Source organism: Mycteria americana, chromosome 1, assembly GCF_035582795.1.
Source record: "Mycteria americana isolate JAX WOST 10 ecotype Jacksonville Zoo and Gardens chromosome 1, USCA_MyAme_1.0, whole genome shotgun sequence".
In the NCBI taxonomy this organism is placed as follows: domain Eukaryota; kingdom Metazoa; phylum Chordata; class Aves; order Ciconiiformes; family Ciconiidae; genus Mycteria; species Mycteria americana.
The window spans coordinates 25,030,464-25,043,514 of NC_134365.1; the positions used below are offsets into that span (position 1 = coordinate 25,030,464).

Sequence of the window (13,051 nt, forward strand, 5' to 3'; positions counted from 1 at the left end):
TAGATAACTACAAATACACAACTTTGGAAACAACTTCTCACCAATCAGAGTATTTGAAAGTGTTCTGACTAACAGCATTTTGTTCAAATAAGATGCTTTTAATTATTGTTTTAATTGATTATTGATACTTAACTACAGGTGCTTGCAGGGAAAACATTCTGTATGAATAATTATATGATACATTAAAAAAAACCCAGTCATATCTGTTTCCACTGTGCAGTTTATTCAGTTCCAAATTAGAAAAAAATTACTAAGTATTTGACAGTTCACATGCATAAACTCAAACTTTTCAGCCCAAAAAAGTATTGAATTCTTTCAGTCTTGTATTAAGGCGTTCAGGAATTTCACCTAGGCAGACAAATATCTGGATTTTTAAAAGAAGAACGAAAATAGAGAGACAAGCTATAACTCAGTTTTACTTCTGTTAACAAATATGACCAAAGTGAGTCCTGGTAGTACACAGTTGCATTCTTTATCTTTTCAGTTGTGTATAGCTGATAGGAGTCAAAGTGATTGGGAAAGAGTTATCTTCAGCAAAAGTTTTCTTCAACAGTGTCTTGACTTGGAGTGCTGAATAAGCCATTGTAATGTTATGTCTGCCAGGACAGATAAAACAAAATGAAACACTCAACAGCCTGTTTGCAGAGTGTAAAAGGACAACAGAACACCAGCAGGTTAATACAAATAAATAAACCCCAAACAAATCCCAGAAACCACAGGCTCTCATTTATACCTAATTAAAAATTCAGTACTTAAAACTCCAGGTAGGGTTTTTTTCTGTTGTTTGTTTGTTTTTAAATTATGTGCATTTTATATTCTTGAAATATGATGACTGACATCAAGTTCTCTAAGCCACAGATGAAGAACTGTTGGAAAAGCAAAGATTTAAGATGACCATAAAATGAACTGTAAAATCCAGACTAGAATGAAATGCAGTGTGAGAACAAAGGCAGAAATACACAACCAGAAGGAAAGAGAAGGGTAAACATGTGACAAAGCATTAAGAAGCCATTTAGGTAGGTTGTAGGAGTCCAAGATCTCTGAAAGACATGCAAACACTGGACTAAAATTTGATAGCTGAGACTGGTACCCCTCCTGATAAAATCTAATGCATTGGGCTGAACACTGCAGCAGTTCACAAACTGATTCATGAGCAGATTAGATGTTTTTGCCTCAAGGCAGTAACATCTGTCAGGGAGGCAGGAAGGATGTCAGGGGGCAGCAACAGCTCTAGCCCTCAAATTTAGATTTGTTGCCACATCTGTCCTAAGTTCAAGACAGCACTCCATGAATATCCTGGCAGACCAGCTTAGGCACTGAGACTGCAGACAAAAGCATCCCACGGCTTCTAAGACAAAGCTAATAACTATATACTCATCTTCCACAGTCTCTCAGGACACAGAAACGGGCAGCCTTACACCTACACCTCCTGATGAGACCACTTAGCTAGGCTGCAGTTTGCACTGAAAAACGACTATCATCTCATTCAACTGCATTGACATCAATCAAAAATGCAGAGGAAGAAGACGGCTCCCAGTCTTCTCCTTAACAGCCTAGTAGTTTCATCACTTTAATAAGCTAAATATATTTTCATTATAGTTTTTCATTATAAAGGATATTTTCCAGTCCCTTGATCTCCCTAGGTTCTTGCCCAATCTCTTTTCAGTTTCTCAAGGTCTTCCTCAAAATATGGCACACACTGCTCCAGTAATGCCCGCACAGTTCCAAACAGGTGATATACGCAGTCTGCTCCCATTTGTTGTTTCTTTGCGCAAATATTCAGGAACCAGGTTAGCCTATCTAGGCACAATGTTACACTGGAAGATAGTTGACTGATTCTCAGTTAGGATTTGAGTCTTTTCCATCACTGCTCCCAGGACTTCCACAAGTAAGTGATCTACACGGTTCTGCATTAGTATCATTCTTTTCATTACTTTCCCATTTGCAAATTTTAGCATGCTTTTTTTGCATGCTTTTCTCCTCCAGGCCATCCATATAAATGAACCAGGATCAAACCTATTTTCTCCAGGATCCTCTCAGAAATTAGGTTATTTTTACCAGTTTCTAGTCACAATACCACTTTTGAGATCCTCCACTGCAGCCTTGCCAATTTGATGAGGATCAAGCACTGCATTTCTAAAACCTCAGTCACCTTCACTGCCCTTCACCTATGCAGATAATCCTGACTATGTTGTCTTCCTCAGTCCTTATATCCCAAAGTCTAATCTTCCCCATTGTAACAGTACATTCTGTGTACTTCCCTCACTCACACAGAGAGAACTGTTGCATCCCAAGCTGCAGCAAAGCTGGGCCTGGTCTCCTTCAAACAAACATACCCAAATCGCGTACACCATTCCCAAAAGAAGCCCTCGCTGCCTAACATGTCCCTGCACACAGCTGAAATCTGCCACAGCTCTCTGAAGCCCAGGTGTCATGGCACAGAGGCAGCATGCCCCCAGGCAACTGCTGCTGCTGGCTCAGCCTGTGCTTCACCCCTTTCTCCTGCCCTGTGGAGGGAAGGGAAGGGGAGAACATGACAGAGGAAAGGGACAGGAAAGTGGAAGGAAGCGGGGGGAGAGAGAGTGAAGGGCAAAAAGCAAAGGCAGATGGAAGACAACTTCATGGGGCTTTTACAGGCCCTCACTGACTTCAGGATACACTCTCTGCATCTCCAGTAGGACAAAAGCACTAGTCCCTAAGTTTGAGGAACATCGCCATACAGCCACATGCATGTAAGGCCTGCTTAACAAAGTAAAATCATGTATGGAGCGAAACACCAAAATTTTTTATCACCTAATAACTGGAAGGTGTTCATATCCAGTTACTATTTTTTCAAAAGTAACACAGTTTTTGTGAGGGATTCAATTACTTTGGGTTTTAAATATGCTTTTCCAAGGCCCCTGTCAAATTAATTTTTTAACTTCTCATGGAACTAAGTAATTCTACAAGTGACTTTTAAATTACATGTAATATATGTTAAAACAAATACAATTGCATGCAATATTTGCAACAAAATCTTTCAAAGTAAATTGAGATTTTCAGTTATATATTGGAGTTAGATATTCAAATCTCATTAACATTTTTAACATCTGATCCAAAGTATACACTGATGATACGGTAACAAAAAGAAGCTTACCGATGTTATCCTTCTCTTTACAGGAAATAGAATAGCAACATATTTCTCTGTCTTGAATAGCTGAAAGGTTTCTACAGAAACAAAAATAATAAAATAAGTAATGTTATAACTCCACAAAAACTGACAACAGAAATTTCCATTAAATTACATGTTTTCCACTTTTTACTCAGTGGATTCAATTCTATCCTCAGATATTAAATTTTTAAACTATGCTGCTGCACACAAAAAACTCCACATTTCTTAAACTATAAAGATTAAAAGGTTATAAAGTCATTTCACAAAAATTCAAATTTCTCATTAAGTCAGTGTAATAGCGAATAATAAAAACACAGAAATCCATGAGCTGAAAATAACATTACCATGTCTTAGCATTCACGTTTTACTCATTCACCTTTTACTCTTTTCACTTATAATTCAGAGTTTTTATCTCTAGTAACTCTTAAAATCAAATAACAGTACTCAAATGATCACACCATTAATCTCCAGGATGTTTATTATATCATACTTAAATATATCAGATCTGATTCCTACTAAAAGGATGCCTCTACATTTAGGAAGAAACTGATTCTTAATTAACTTCTGTTTCTTTCTGGGAATTTCCCTATCCCCCTCAGAGTTTCTGAGCACTTTGTTATTTTTTCATTTATTTATCTTCACACAAGTGATACAGACATACAGGAAACAGATTACATTCCTGGAGCAGATGGGGAGTGGAAGCACCAAGAAGGAAAGAGTCTTGAGATCACACAAGAGACTCTAATAAAGAAGAAAACTAAATAGTGACCTCCCTGGACTTCAGGAGAGCAGATGGCCTCTTCAGGGATCTGCTTGGAAGAGTCCCATGGGATAACGCCCTGTAGCGAAGAAGGGCCCAAGAAAGCTGGTTAATATTCAAGGATCATCTCCAAGCTTAAGAGCAGCCCATCCTAACGAGTCCAGAAAAAAAGCCAGGAGACATTAAGTGGATAATGATGAGCTCCTGGCAAAAGCCAGACACAGAAAGGAAGCATACAGAAGGTGGAAGCAGGGACAGTTAACCTGGGAGGAATACAGAAGCATTGTCCAAGCACGCAGAGACACAGTTAGGGCAGCCAAAGCCCAAATGAAATTGGATCTCATGAGGGATGTCAAAGGCAACAAGAAGGGCTTCTGTAAGTACGTAAGTGACACATGGAAGACAAGAGAAAATGTGGGCCCATTGCTCAATGAGACAGGGGAGCTGGTTACACAGCACATGGAAAAGGCAGAAGTACTGAATGCCACCTTTGCTAGCAAGATTAGTCTTCAGGAATCCCTGGCCCGAGACCAGAGGGAAAGTCTGGAGCAAAGAAGTTGTACCCGTGATGGAAGAGGATCAGGTCAGGGAATACATAAGCAAACTGGACATAGAGAAGCCCATGGGCCTTGGTGGGATGTGCCTATGAGTGATGAGGGAGCTGGCTGATGTCATTGTGAGGCCACTTTCAATAACCTTTGAACGATCATGGCGACTGGGAGAGGTGCCTGAAGAGTGGAAGAAAGCAAATGTCTCTCTTACCTTCAGAAAGAGCAGGAAGGAGGACTCAGGGAACTACATGACAGTCAGCCTCACCTCAATCCCTGGGGAGCTGATGGAGCAACTAATCCTGGAAACCATTTCCAGGCATGTGACGGACAAGAAGGTGATCAGTAGTCAGCATGGATTCACAAAGGGGAAATCATGCTCGACCAACTCGATAACCTTCAACAATGAAATCTACATCTTGGTAGATGAGGGGAGAGCAGTGGATATTGTGTACCCTGACTTCAGTAAGGCTTTTGACAGTCTCCCATAATATCCTCATAGACAAGCTGAGGAAGTATGGGCTGGATGAGCAGACAGTGAGGTGGACTGAAAACTGGTTGAACAGTTGGGCCCAGAGGGTGGCCATCAGTGGCACGAAGACTAGTTGAAGGCCAGTAACCAGCAGTGTACCCCAGGGATCAATACTGGGTCCAATCCTGTTCAACATCTTCATCAATGATCTGGATGATGGGGCAGAGTGTACCCTCAGCATGTTTGCTGATGACACAAAACTAGGAGGAGTGGCTGATACAGCAGAGAATTATGCTGCCATCCAGAAGGACCTCCACAGGCTGAAGAAATGCGCTGAAAGGAACCTCATGCAGTTCAACAAGGGGAAGTACAAAGTCCTGCCATTGGGGATGAACAACCCCAGGCACCAGTACATGCCGGGGGCCGATGTCTAGGAAAGCAGCTTTGTGGAAAAGGACCCAGGGGTCCTGGTGGACACCAGGCTGAACATGATCTAGCAATGTGGCAAAAAAGGCTAATGGTATCCTGGGCTGCCTTAGGAGGAGTGTTGCCAGCAGGTCAAGGGAGGTGATCCTTCCTCTCTACTCAGCACTGGTAAGGCCATACCTGGAGTGCTGTGTCCAGTTCTGGGCTCCCCAGTACAAGAGGGGTGTGGAGCTATTGGAGAGAGTCCAGTGAAGGGCCACTACAATCATTAAGGGACTGGATCATCTCACATATTAGGAAAGGCTGAGAGAGCTGGGACTGTTTAGCCTAGAGAAGAAAAGGTTCAGGGGGGATCTTATTAATGTATACAAATACCTGAAGGGAGGCTGTAAAGATGGAGCCCAGTGACAGGGCAAGAGGCAATGGGCACAAACTGAAACACAGGAGGCCCCCTCTGAACATAAAGAAACACATTTTACCTCTGAGGGTGACTGAGCACTAGCACAGGTTGCCCAGAGAGGCTGCAGAGTCTCCATCCTTGGAGATACTCAAAAGCCACCTGGACACAGTCCGGGGCAATCAGCTCTAGGTGGCTCTGCTTGAGCAGGTGGGTGGACAAGATGAACAGAGGGTCCTTCCAACCTCAGCCATTCTGTGTTTCCTAAGTCCCAGTTTAGTTGCTTAGCCTTTGGACCATCCTTCTATACTGAAATTTCACATCACTTCACTTCCTACTGATTAAAATTACATTATTTGAGACATAGAATCCTATTCTGCAAAACTAGTGCTACACTGGCCATTTTTACAATATTGTATATTTCCTTTACAATTACCCTTACAATTCATCAATTTAAGTTAGTTTCAGTAATCCATAAGTATATGCTTTGGATACATGCCAAAAATATCTGAATTGCTTAAATTTACAGACAATAGTTTGAAATGGTTCTAATGCCATTTGAGCATTAAACTGCCACTGCAACGTACTCTGAAAAGTGTAAGTGAGCCTATTACTACCTATAGCAGTTGTATCTTCAGTGGTGGGAAAACAGGATTATCTGAAACAACTTTATACAACCGAAATAACAATCAAGAGAGGTTCAAATCTACTGCAGTCAGTTATCAGCCTAGATTGCTATTTCAGCTGCCAGCAGAGCTCGAAGTGGAGTATCTGCAAATGTAAAATGGAATCTCTTATAGCTAGTTATTGCCGTAGACTATCAATGATTTTCTCTTACATACCAAATTTCACAGTGCCTCAGCTTTTTACACAGGCCAGCTACTTACAATTTCTCAATTAACTGCTTTTCATCCAGTGCACCTGGGAGGTCTCTTTTATTTCCAAGGACTAACACCTGAAAGAAATCATTCATATTCATGTTAAATCCAGGAGCATAAAATAAAGTTTATTTTTGTCTTTAACCATTTGTTGGCATTATTTTGGATCTTACAGCTAAGTATTTAGAACGCAATAGCGGACATATTCAAAATGATCAATGACTGTGGGATCATCATGGAAATCCCGCTCCTAGTCAGGGTCAGATGCTGGATGCATACCCTCTGAAAACTGGATCCGATTATTTCTGGGTGTATCAATATCAGAAGTCTGCTCTGGAAGTGCATCTCTCCATTCTGGATGCCTGGACGGCATTATGGGATGGCATCAGACTGCATGCAACTAAACCCGGAGGAGAGTATGCACCAGGTGCACTCAAGCCACCAACGGACATTCAGTTCACAGGACCAGACTAATGTTAATCAAAAGTAGGGACCCAGCAGTAGAGGCTGGGTCCTCAAGATCCAGACATGATTCTCTCTACAGTGTTGCTCCCCTGCTTCTTAATACTGACAAACTAAACAGGCATCCAAACCACGTATCACCCAAGCACCAGCCAAATGACTGATCCCTCTCCCTCCACTTTGAGCATCCATGGTAGAAATCAGAAAGGCAGCCATTGGGAATAAAGTCTGAGAAATGCAGAAAATTTACTGAATAGATGCTGGAACTTAAGAGTTCCTATGCAATACTTAAGGCTTCAAGTATAACTTAAGGTCAGATAAATGGATTGAGCACATTCTAAGATAAAGTAAGCAATGGAAGGTTTTTCTAACTATGATTGCATTATTGTTTTCCAGATGCATTACAATTCTGAGTCAAGACTGTACCGTTATTTCCCATGAATCTGGAACACATTAAAACTCATTACTTGCAGTCTCAGATTAATAAAGTGACCTCAAAATCTATAATGCCGAAGCCCGAGTACAATAAATTGAAGGAAGTTCAATACTAGTTACTACCTATGAAATAAAAGTAAGTAAAAAATACATTACTGCACCTTGGAAATTACCGTGCTGGTCAGGCTGGGCAATTGGAATGTGATATTATAACATATAAAAGGAAAGGAACTTAATTAAATACTTCTGAAGATATGAGAGACCTATCATTTTAGGAAGGAAAAGTGAGAAGTAAAACGGGATGTGAAGACAGCACAAAGGACAGACAATGTCACTCACCATGAATAGTGTGACTACAGATTTCTGTAGAATTTGTTCAATATGTACTTAACATATAAAAACACAATAATAATAGCAAACTTTATCAAAAAGAGGGAGAGTCACTTGAAAAACTCTCCTTCGAGAACGGGTGTGCGAGAACTTCATTCTCACAGTGATTTCATGTTGGCTGTCTACTCATCCTCAGATGACTTTGATCACTTGCATTGGCCAAGTGTCCAAATATTTGCTTTCATAAAAGGGGCCAAGCAAGAGCCATCAAGTTGTAAGTAACTTCTTCCTGATTTGTATGTACCATTGTTTTCTTTCTTATGATCAAAGGTATGAACTCTTGCTTGGTGATGTCAGCATCAAAGATCAATGCTAACCGGATGGATTCCTACTAGGTCTAAATTGGCAGATTACATTTAATTAAACCAACGTTAGTCTCCACCTCCATAATTCCTCACTAGAATTTCAGCAGAATATACTATTCTTTGACACTTCCTACTGGAGAACAGATGCATATTTATATTTTTTCCACACAGTCTAGTTTGCAAAACTAAGAAGTTGAGAAAAAGAAAAAGTCAGGACACATAAAACTCAAGCTCCTCCACAATCTCTGGAAGCAGAGGACACTATTTGATGTTAGCGTCTGCCAATCTTCAGAAAGACAAATCTCACATGCCTTAAGATACTGCCAGAAACGTATCTGGGTCACTGGTTCGACCCCAGCCAACAAGGGGACTGACAGGAAGTAATTACTGTCTGATAATGCCACATGTGAAAATGATTTTTTTCCAAATCTATTCTGAACTTTAGACGAGAAAATGTACAAACACACTGTGGCACTGATAAGATGCCTAGTCCTCTGAAAAAATGTCACGATAATTTTTGTAAGAGCACTCAATGTATCAAGGCTGCATCATATTTAAGCTAGTATTTTCAAGAGTCCAGAGGAACCAATTCATGAGGATTTAGGCTACACTGTCTACATTCAGGTAAGAATAATAATCAAAATACTTACTGGAATTCCATGCAATTGTGGCTTATCTATCAAACTGTGTAGTTCATTCTTTGAAGCTTCTACTTTTTCTAAGTCTGCTGCATCCACCATGTAACTGCAATGGGAATATAGTTATTTATGGTATTGTCCATCACTTGCAGAAAGTTGCATTAAAACATCTGAAATGTGACAAATGTGTTCGCATTGACAACAGCATTAGAACAGTCCTGAGTTGTATAAGCCCTGTATTTATTAATACAGGAAGATACAGAATTAAATATGTGGGGAAAAAATGGCCTGGAACATGCAATTACTTATATATCTGGGTTGCTGGATGTGTAAAACACACTACTTTTATCGTGTTGGGTCTTCTTACGTGATGGAGGTGGACAGGAAGAAAAGCATATCTATATTAATAATACATTTTTAAAAATACATTTTGTATCAGCATACACAAGAAAACTTACACAACTGCATTGACTCCTCTGCAATAACGCTCCCACATGCTTCGAAACCTTGGCTGCCCTCCAATGTCCCATACCTGGAAAAGGTAAGAACACCCCAACCCCAAAACGTTTTTGAACTACACAGTAATAACAGAACAGAACAAAAGAACTCTTACATACAGCATGCAGGTTGCATTGACAATGCCTAAATGCTGGCAGTTTTTTAAGTGACCTTCCTCAAGAGACTGGTCTTCTCAGCTCCTTCCAGTCAACAGAGGGGGGCAGGCACATTCAGAGGGCAAGTCAGTCCTGTGACATTAACAGCTCCCAATGTCCATTTGGAGAACGCCACCCTTTCCCACTCACTGCAAGAAAAGTCTTACTCAGATACCAAAGTGAATTCTTGCAAATACACAGTCTAAAACCCAGAAAGAATAGCATCATTGTATGAAAACAGTTACGAAGTTGCATTTTTATGGGGCATGGAAGACCTGAGTTAAGACTGTGTCAGGCCTTCAGCAGGATAAAGACAGATATTAAGTAAATAGAGTTGGTTGGAGAGCAGATTGAGTCCACGTAAAGGATGACATACCCAAGGGAGCTCCAATACCTCCACAGTTCTCCCATTTGTTCATCAAATGTGCTTTAAAAGCCACATGGATTAACTGATCAGAACCAGAAAGGAAACAGTAGTGTAGGGTAGGCCTGAAGTGATTAATCAGTGAATCTTAAGGAAAGAAAGAACAAATTCTGCTTGGGATTTTATAAAGCTCCAATCCTGCAAATACTTATGCTATCAGTGTCTGGCGATCCCACTGAATTCCTTATCGTTAAAAGGCCAGCACGTTATTTTTCTGTACAGGAGTTACTTATTCTGCTTTGCTTGCAAAAATTCAGTATTTTTGGTGGATGACAATAATCTTGTTTCAAAACTGTTTCCAAGATCAAAATACCAAGGAAAGGATCTGAATCATGCAGGCAAGGGCTCCGTGATGACGTAGCTGTTGCAGCTACATCCAAAGACAGTTGTGTTACAAGTGACACACCTATTAAAATAATGATGAACACTGAAAAATAAAAGGAATGGATTTCTTCCTATGTCAAGCACAAAGAGAAGTAATTCTTTCTTATTTTAATCAGATTTAGCTATCAAAACAATATGTACACTATACTAGATCTAGGAGGCATATCTATTACAGCACAAACTAAATTTGGAAGTAACATACACAGAAGCAAAATTTTCTTAAGAGTTGTTTTCATATTTATACTTTATAAATCCAAACATATTAAATTTGCTGTGGCAACAAAGACTTGCACAAAAGAGCGAGACTTAATAGACCCTTGGGATAAGGCCTGTGGACTCTATTTTTAATTCCACAATCCATAAACCATATTTATGTATCAATTTCTCTATCATTTTCAACACCTTATGTTCATATTTTAGAAAAAAATATTTTCCAATTCACCATTAAAATAATTCCGATTGATATCTTACTGTTCCTTCTGGCATAAAATTAGTATATCATCTAAATGTAGATTGCCTTTGATCCCCTTTATAAGATCAAGAATTTTACATATGAAAGAAAGTTGAGTGAACTTCTGACCATGAACTAGGTATCAATTTTATCTGCACTGACATTTGAAGTGCTGTTTCAAAAGTCTTAATAAAATAAAGCTTTTATTTTAAAAGCTTGAAAGAGATGAGTACACAGTTCAGTATTATGGTTAGATGACAAACCTCACACCAACACTAATTATTCTAATAACTCATCAGGACCTTGAAACTATCAGTAACCATCTGGTGCACATCTGTGTGTCTGGAAAAAGAAACTAAATTATTTTCTTGGTAGATCAGAGAAGAAAGAAGAGGAAAGAGGACAGGGAAGGCCAGTAGTAAGATTAGACTTTTGGAGACTGACAGCGATTATTCCTGGTAGCCACAAAAATCTACAAGATTATGTAGCCTGGACTAATCACAAAATAAATAATACAAGATGAAGAAATACTGGTTTTGTCCTTGTTTGATGATATACTATATCTATACTACATTAAATTGCACTGCAGAACAAGTATTATTCTCATTAGGAGAAAAAGTCACCTTGAAACAATGGAAAGATAAGTCATTTCCAGTCAGTTTCCCTAATAAGGCTTACAGCTATTCATTAAAGTACAACATGAAGGACACAAGATAGACTAGGTGTTTTTAATAGTGCTTGGGAACCCAGTTTACGTCAATATATTAAGTTATAATTACCTGAAATAGGGAAAGAAAATAAATGCATGAAATAAATTAAAAAATCTTCACCTCTTTGCCTATGAAATTAAAATGGTGCTAGTAGTAGCTTTCTAATACTCGTTATTATATTGAATAGTGAATGACAGAGTTAACTACTTCATTCAAAACACAAATCTCTGCCCCAAACCATTTCCACTGTACATGACTGAACAGACAGGACTGGGAGAATACAAGAGGCACCCAGGAAGGAAAGGGGAGAGGTCTTAGCATGAAAGAAGTTTTCTTGCATGAGCCTTGCATGTTTTGTACATCATCTATTTTTGTATCCCAGTATTTAATACACAGGTAAAAAGTATATTCTGGGTGTGAACTGGGAGAGACAGGAGACTACACCTTAACAACAGAACATACAGCTAGCTATAAAAAGAAGTTTATTTTGTCTGGGTGTTTTTAAAAAGGGACTGGACTTCAAATTGCTCCCATGGCTTTCACTGGCCCCTCAAGAATAAAAATTTCGTAATATTTAAGAGGTAATTTTATCCCTAGAAGACCAGCTGATTTTAAGAATTAGAAAATGCCTACAGAATGACCAAACCAAACAGAGAAAAAGTTTCTTTGATACCCAGTACCATGGCCTCACAGGAGATTAAAATCTCAAGGAATCGTTGTTTAGGCTCAGTCTCAAAGGCATACATCTTATTTCTACTGCATTTTATAAATCACTATTTTATTTGCTCCTGTCTACTCCTATAGAGCAGCAACTCTTATCGTGCTTGCAGGTCCACACTCTCATAAAATAATGCAATGTTTTAATTTGTAAACTAGATTAATCACCATACTTTGGAATCATCATTTACCATAGTGCTTATACTTACCTGTTAAATCAAATTCTTCTAAAACAGGAATCTCTCTGGATATCTCTCTTGTTCAGTTTCTTCATGTGGATCTAAGGCTCCTTCTTAAGACCACAGCTACTGGCTATGTTTAAGGAGCAAATCCTTTTTTATTTTTGCACAGAGGTATATCATGAGAGTTGAGCAAAAATGCAGCTGGGAAGTAGGTTCAAAGGTTTTCGAAAGCTTTCAGTTACAGGAAGGCTCATTAACACTCTAGTTGTGTTTCTTTTAATTAGCTTATATTGTGAGAAGGCTTGACGGTTAACGAGAAAGTTACGGGAAAAGTATTTTCTAGATGTCAGTTCTACATGTTTTGTCAGACATGCTGGGTAGGATATTTCTTGTGGACAGAGATGTGTACAATGACACATTTGTATCTCGATGGCAATGCATGGGTTCAGTACCTACGATCTCACAGTAGTCAGTGAAGCCTAGACAGCTATTCAGCTGACCAGATGCAACGTCTTCTTTAGGATGACAGAATTACGCTCTAGGCTTGACAGTACTGACTAGAGCTCCTCTGACTATTATTAAAGGAGCTTAACCCTCATTGCAGACATATACCTGTTTACATTCAGGCATCTTAATTTGCAAGCTGAATCCAACACTACAAATACTTG

General features: G+C 39.3%; 1 protein-coding gene across 2 annotated transcripts in view; it reads right to left on the reverse strand.

The window, feature by feature from the left end:
- Window positions 1-204: 204 nt before the first annotated feature.
- The window catches only part of LOC142404576 (ADP-ribosylation factor-like protein 8B), a 28,574-nt gene continuing 15,727 nt past the window's right edge, over window positions 205-13,051 (reverse strand). Inside the window, exons 3-7 of one of the 2 annotated variants that reach the window (XM_075491538.1) lie at window positions 9,321-9,394; window positions 8,875-8,968; window positions 6,642-6,709; window positions 3,137-3,207; window positions 205-596 (exon numbers count right to left, since the gene is read on the reverse strand). In XM_075491538.1, the coding sequence (XP_075347653.1) occupies window positions 547-596; window positions 3,137-3,207; window positions 6,642-6,709; window positions 8,875-8,968; window positions 9,321-9,394 (357 nt within the window). In that variant the 3' untranslated portion in view covers window positions 205-546. The remainder of the gene's footprint in view (window positions 597-3,136; window positions 3,208-6,641; window positions 6,710-8,874; window positions 8,969-9,320; window positions 9,395-13,051) is intronic. The other variant, XM_075491539.1, reaches the window with a different exon arrangement.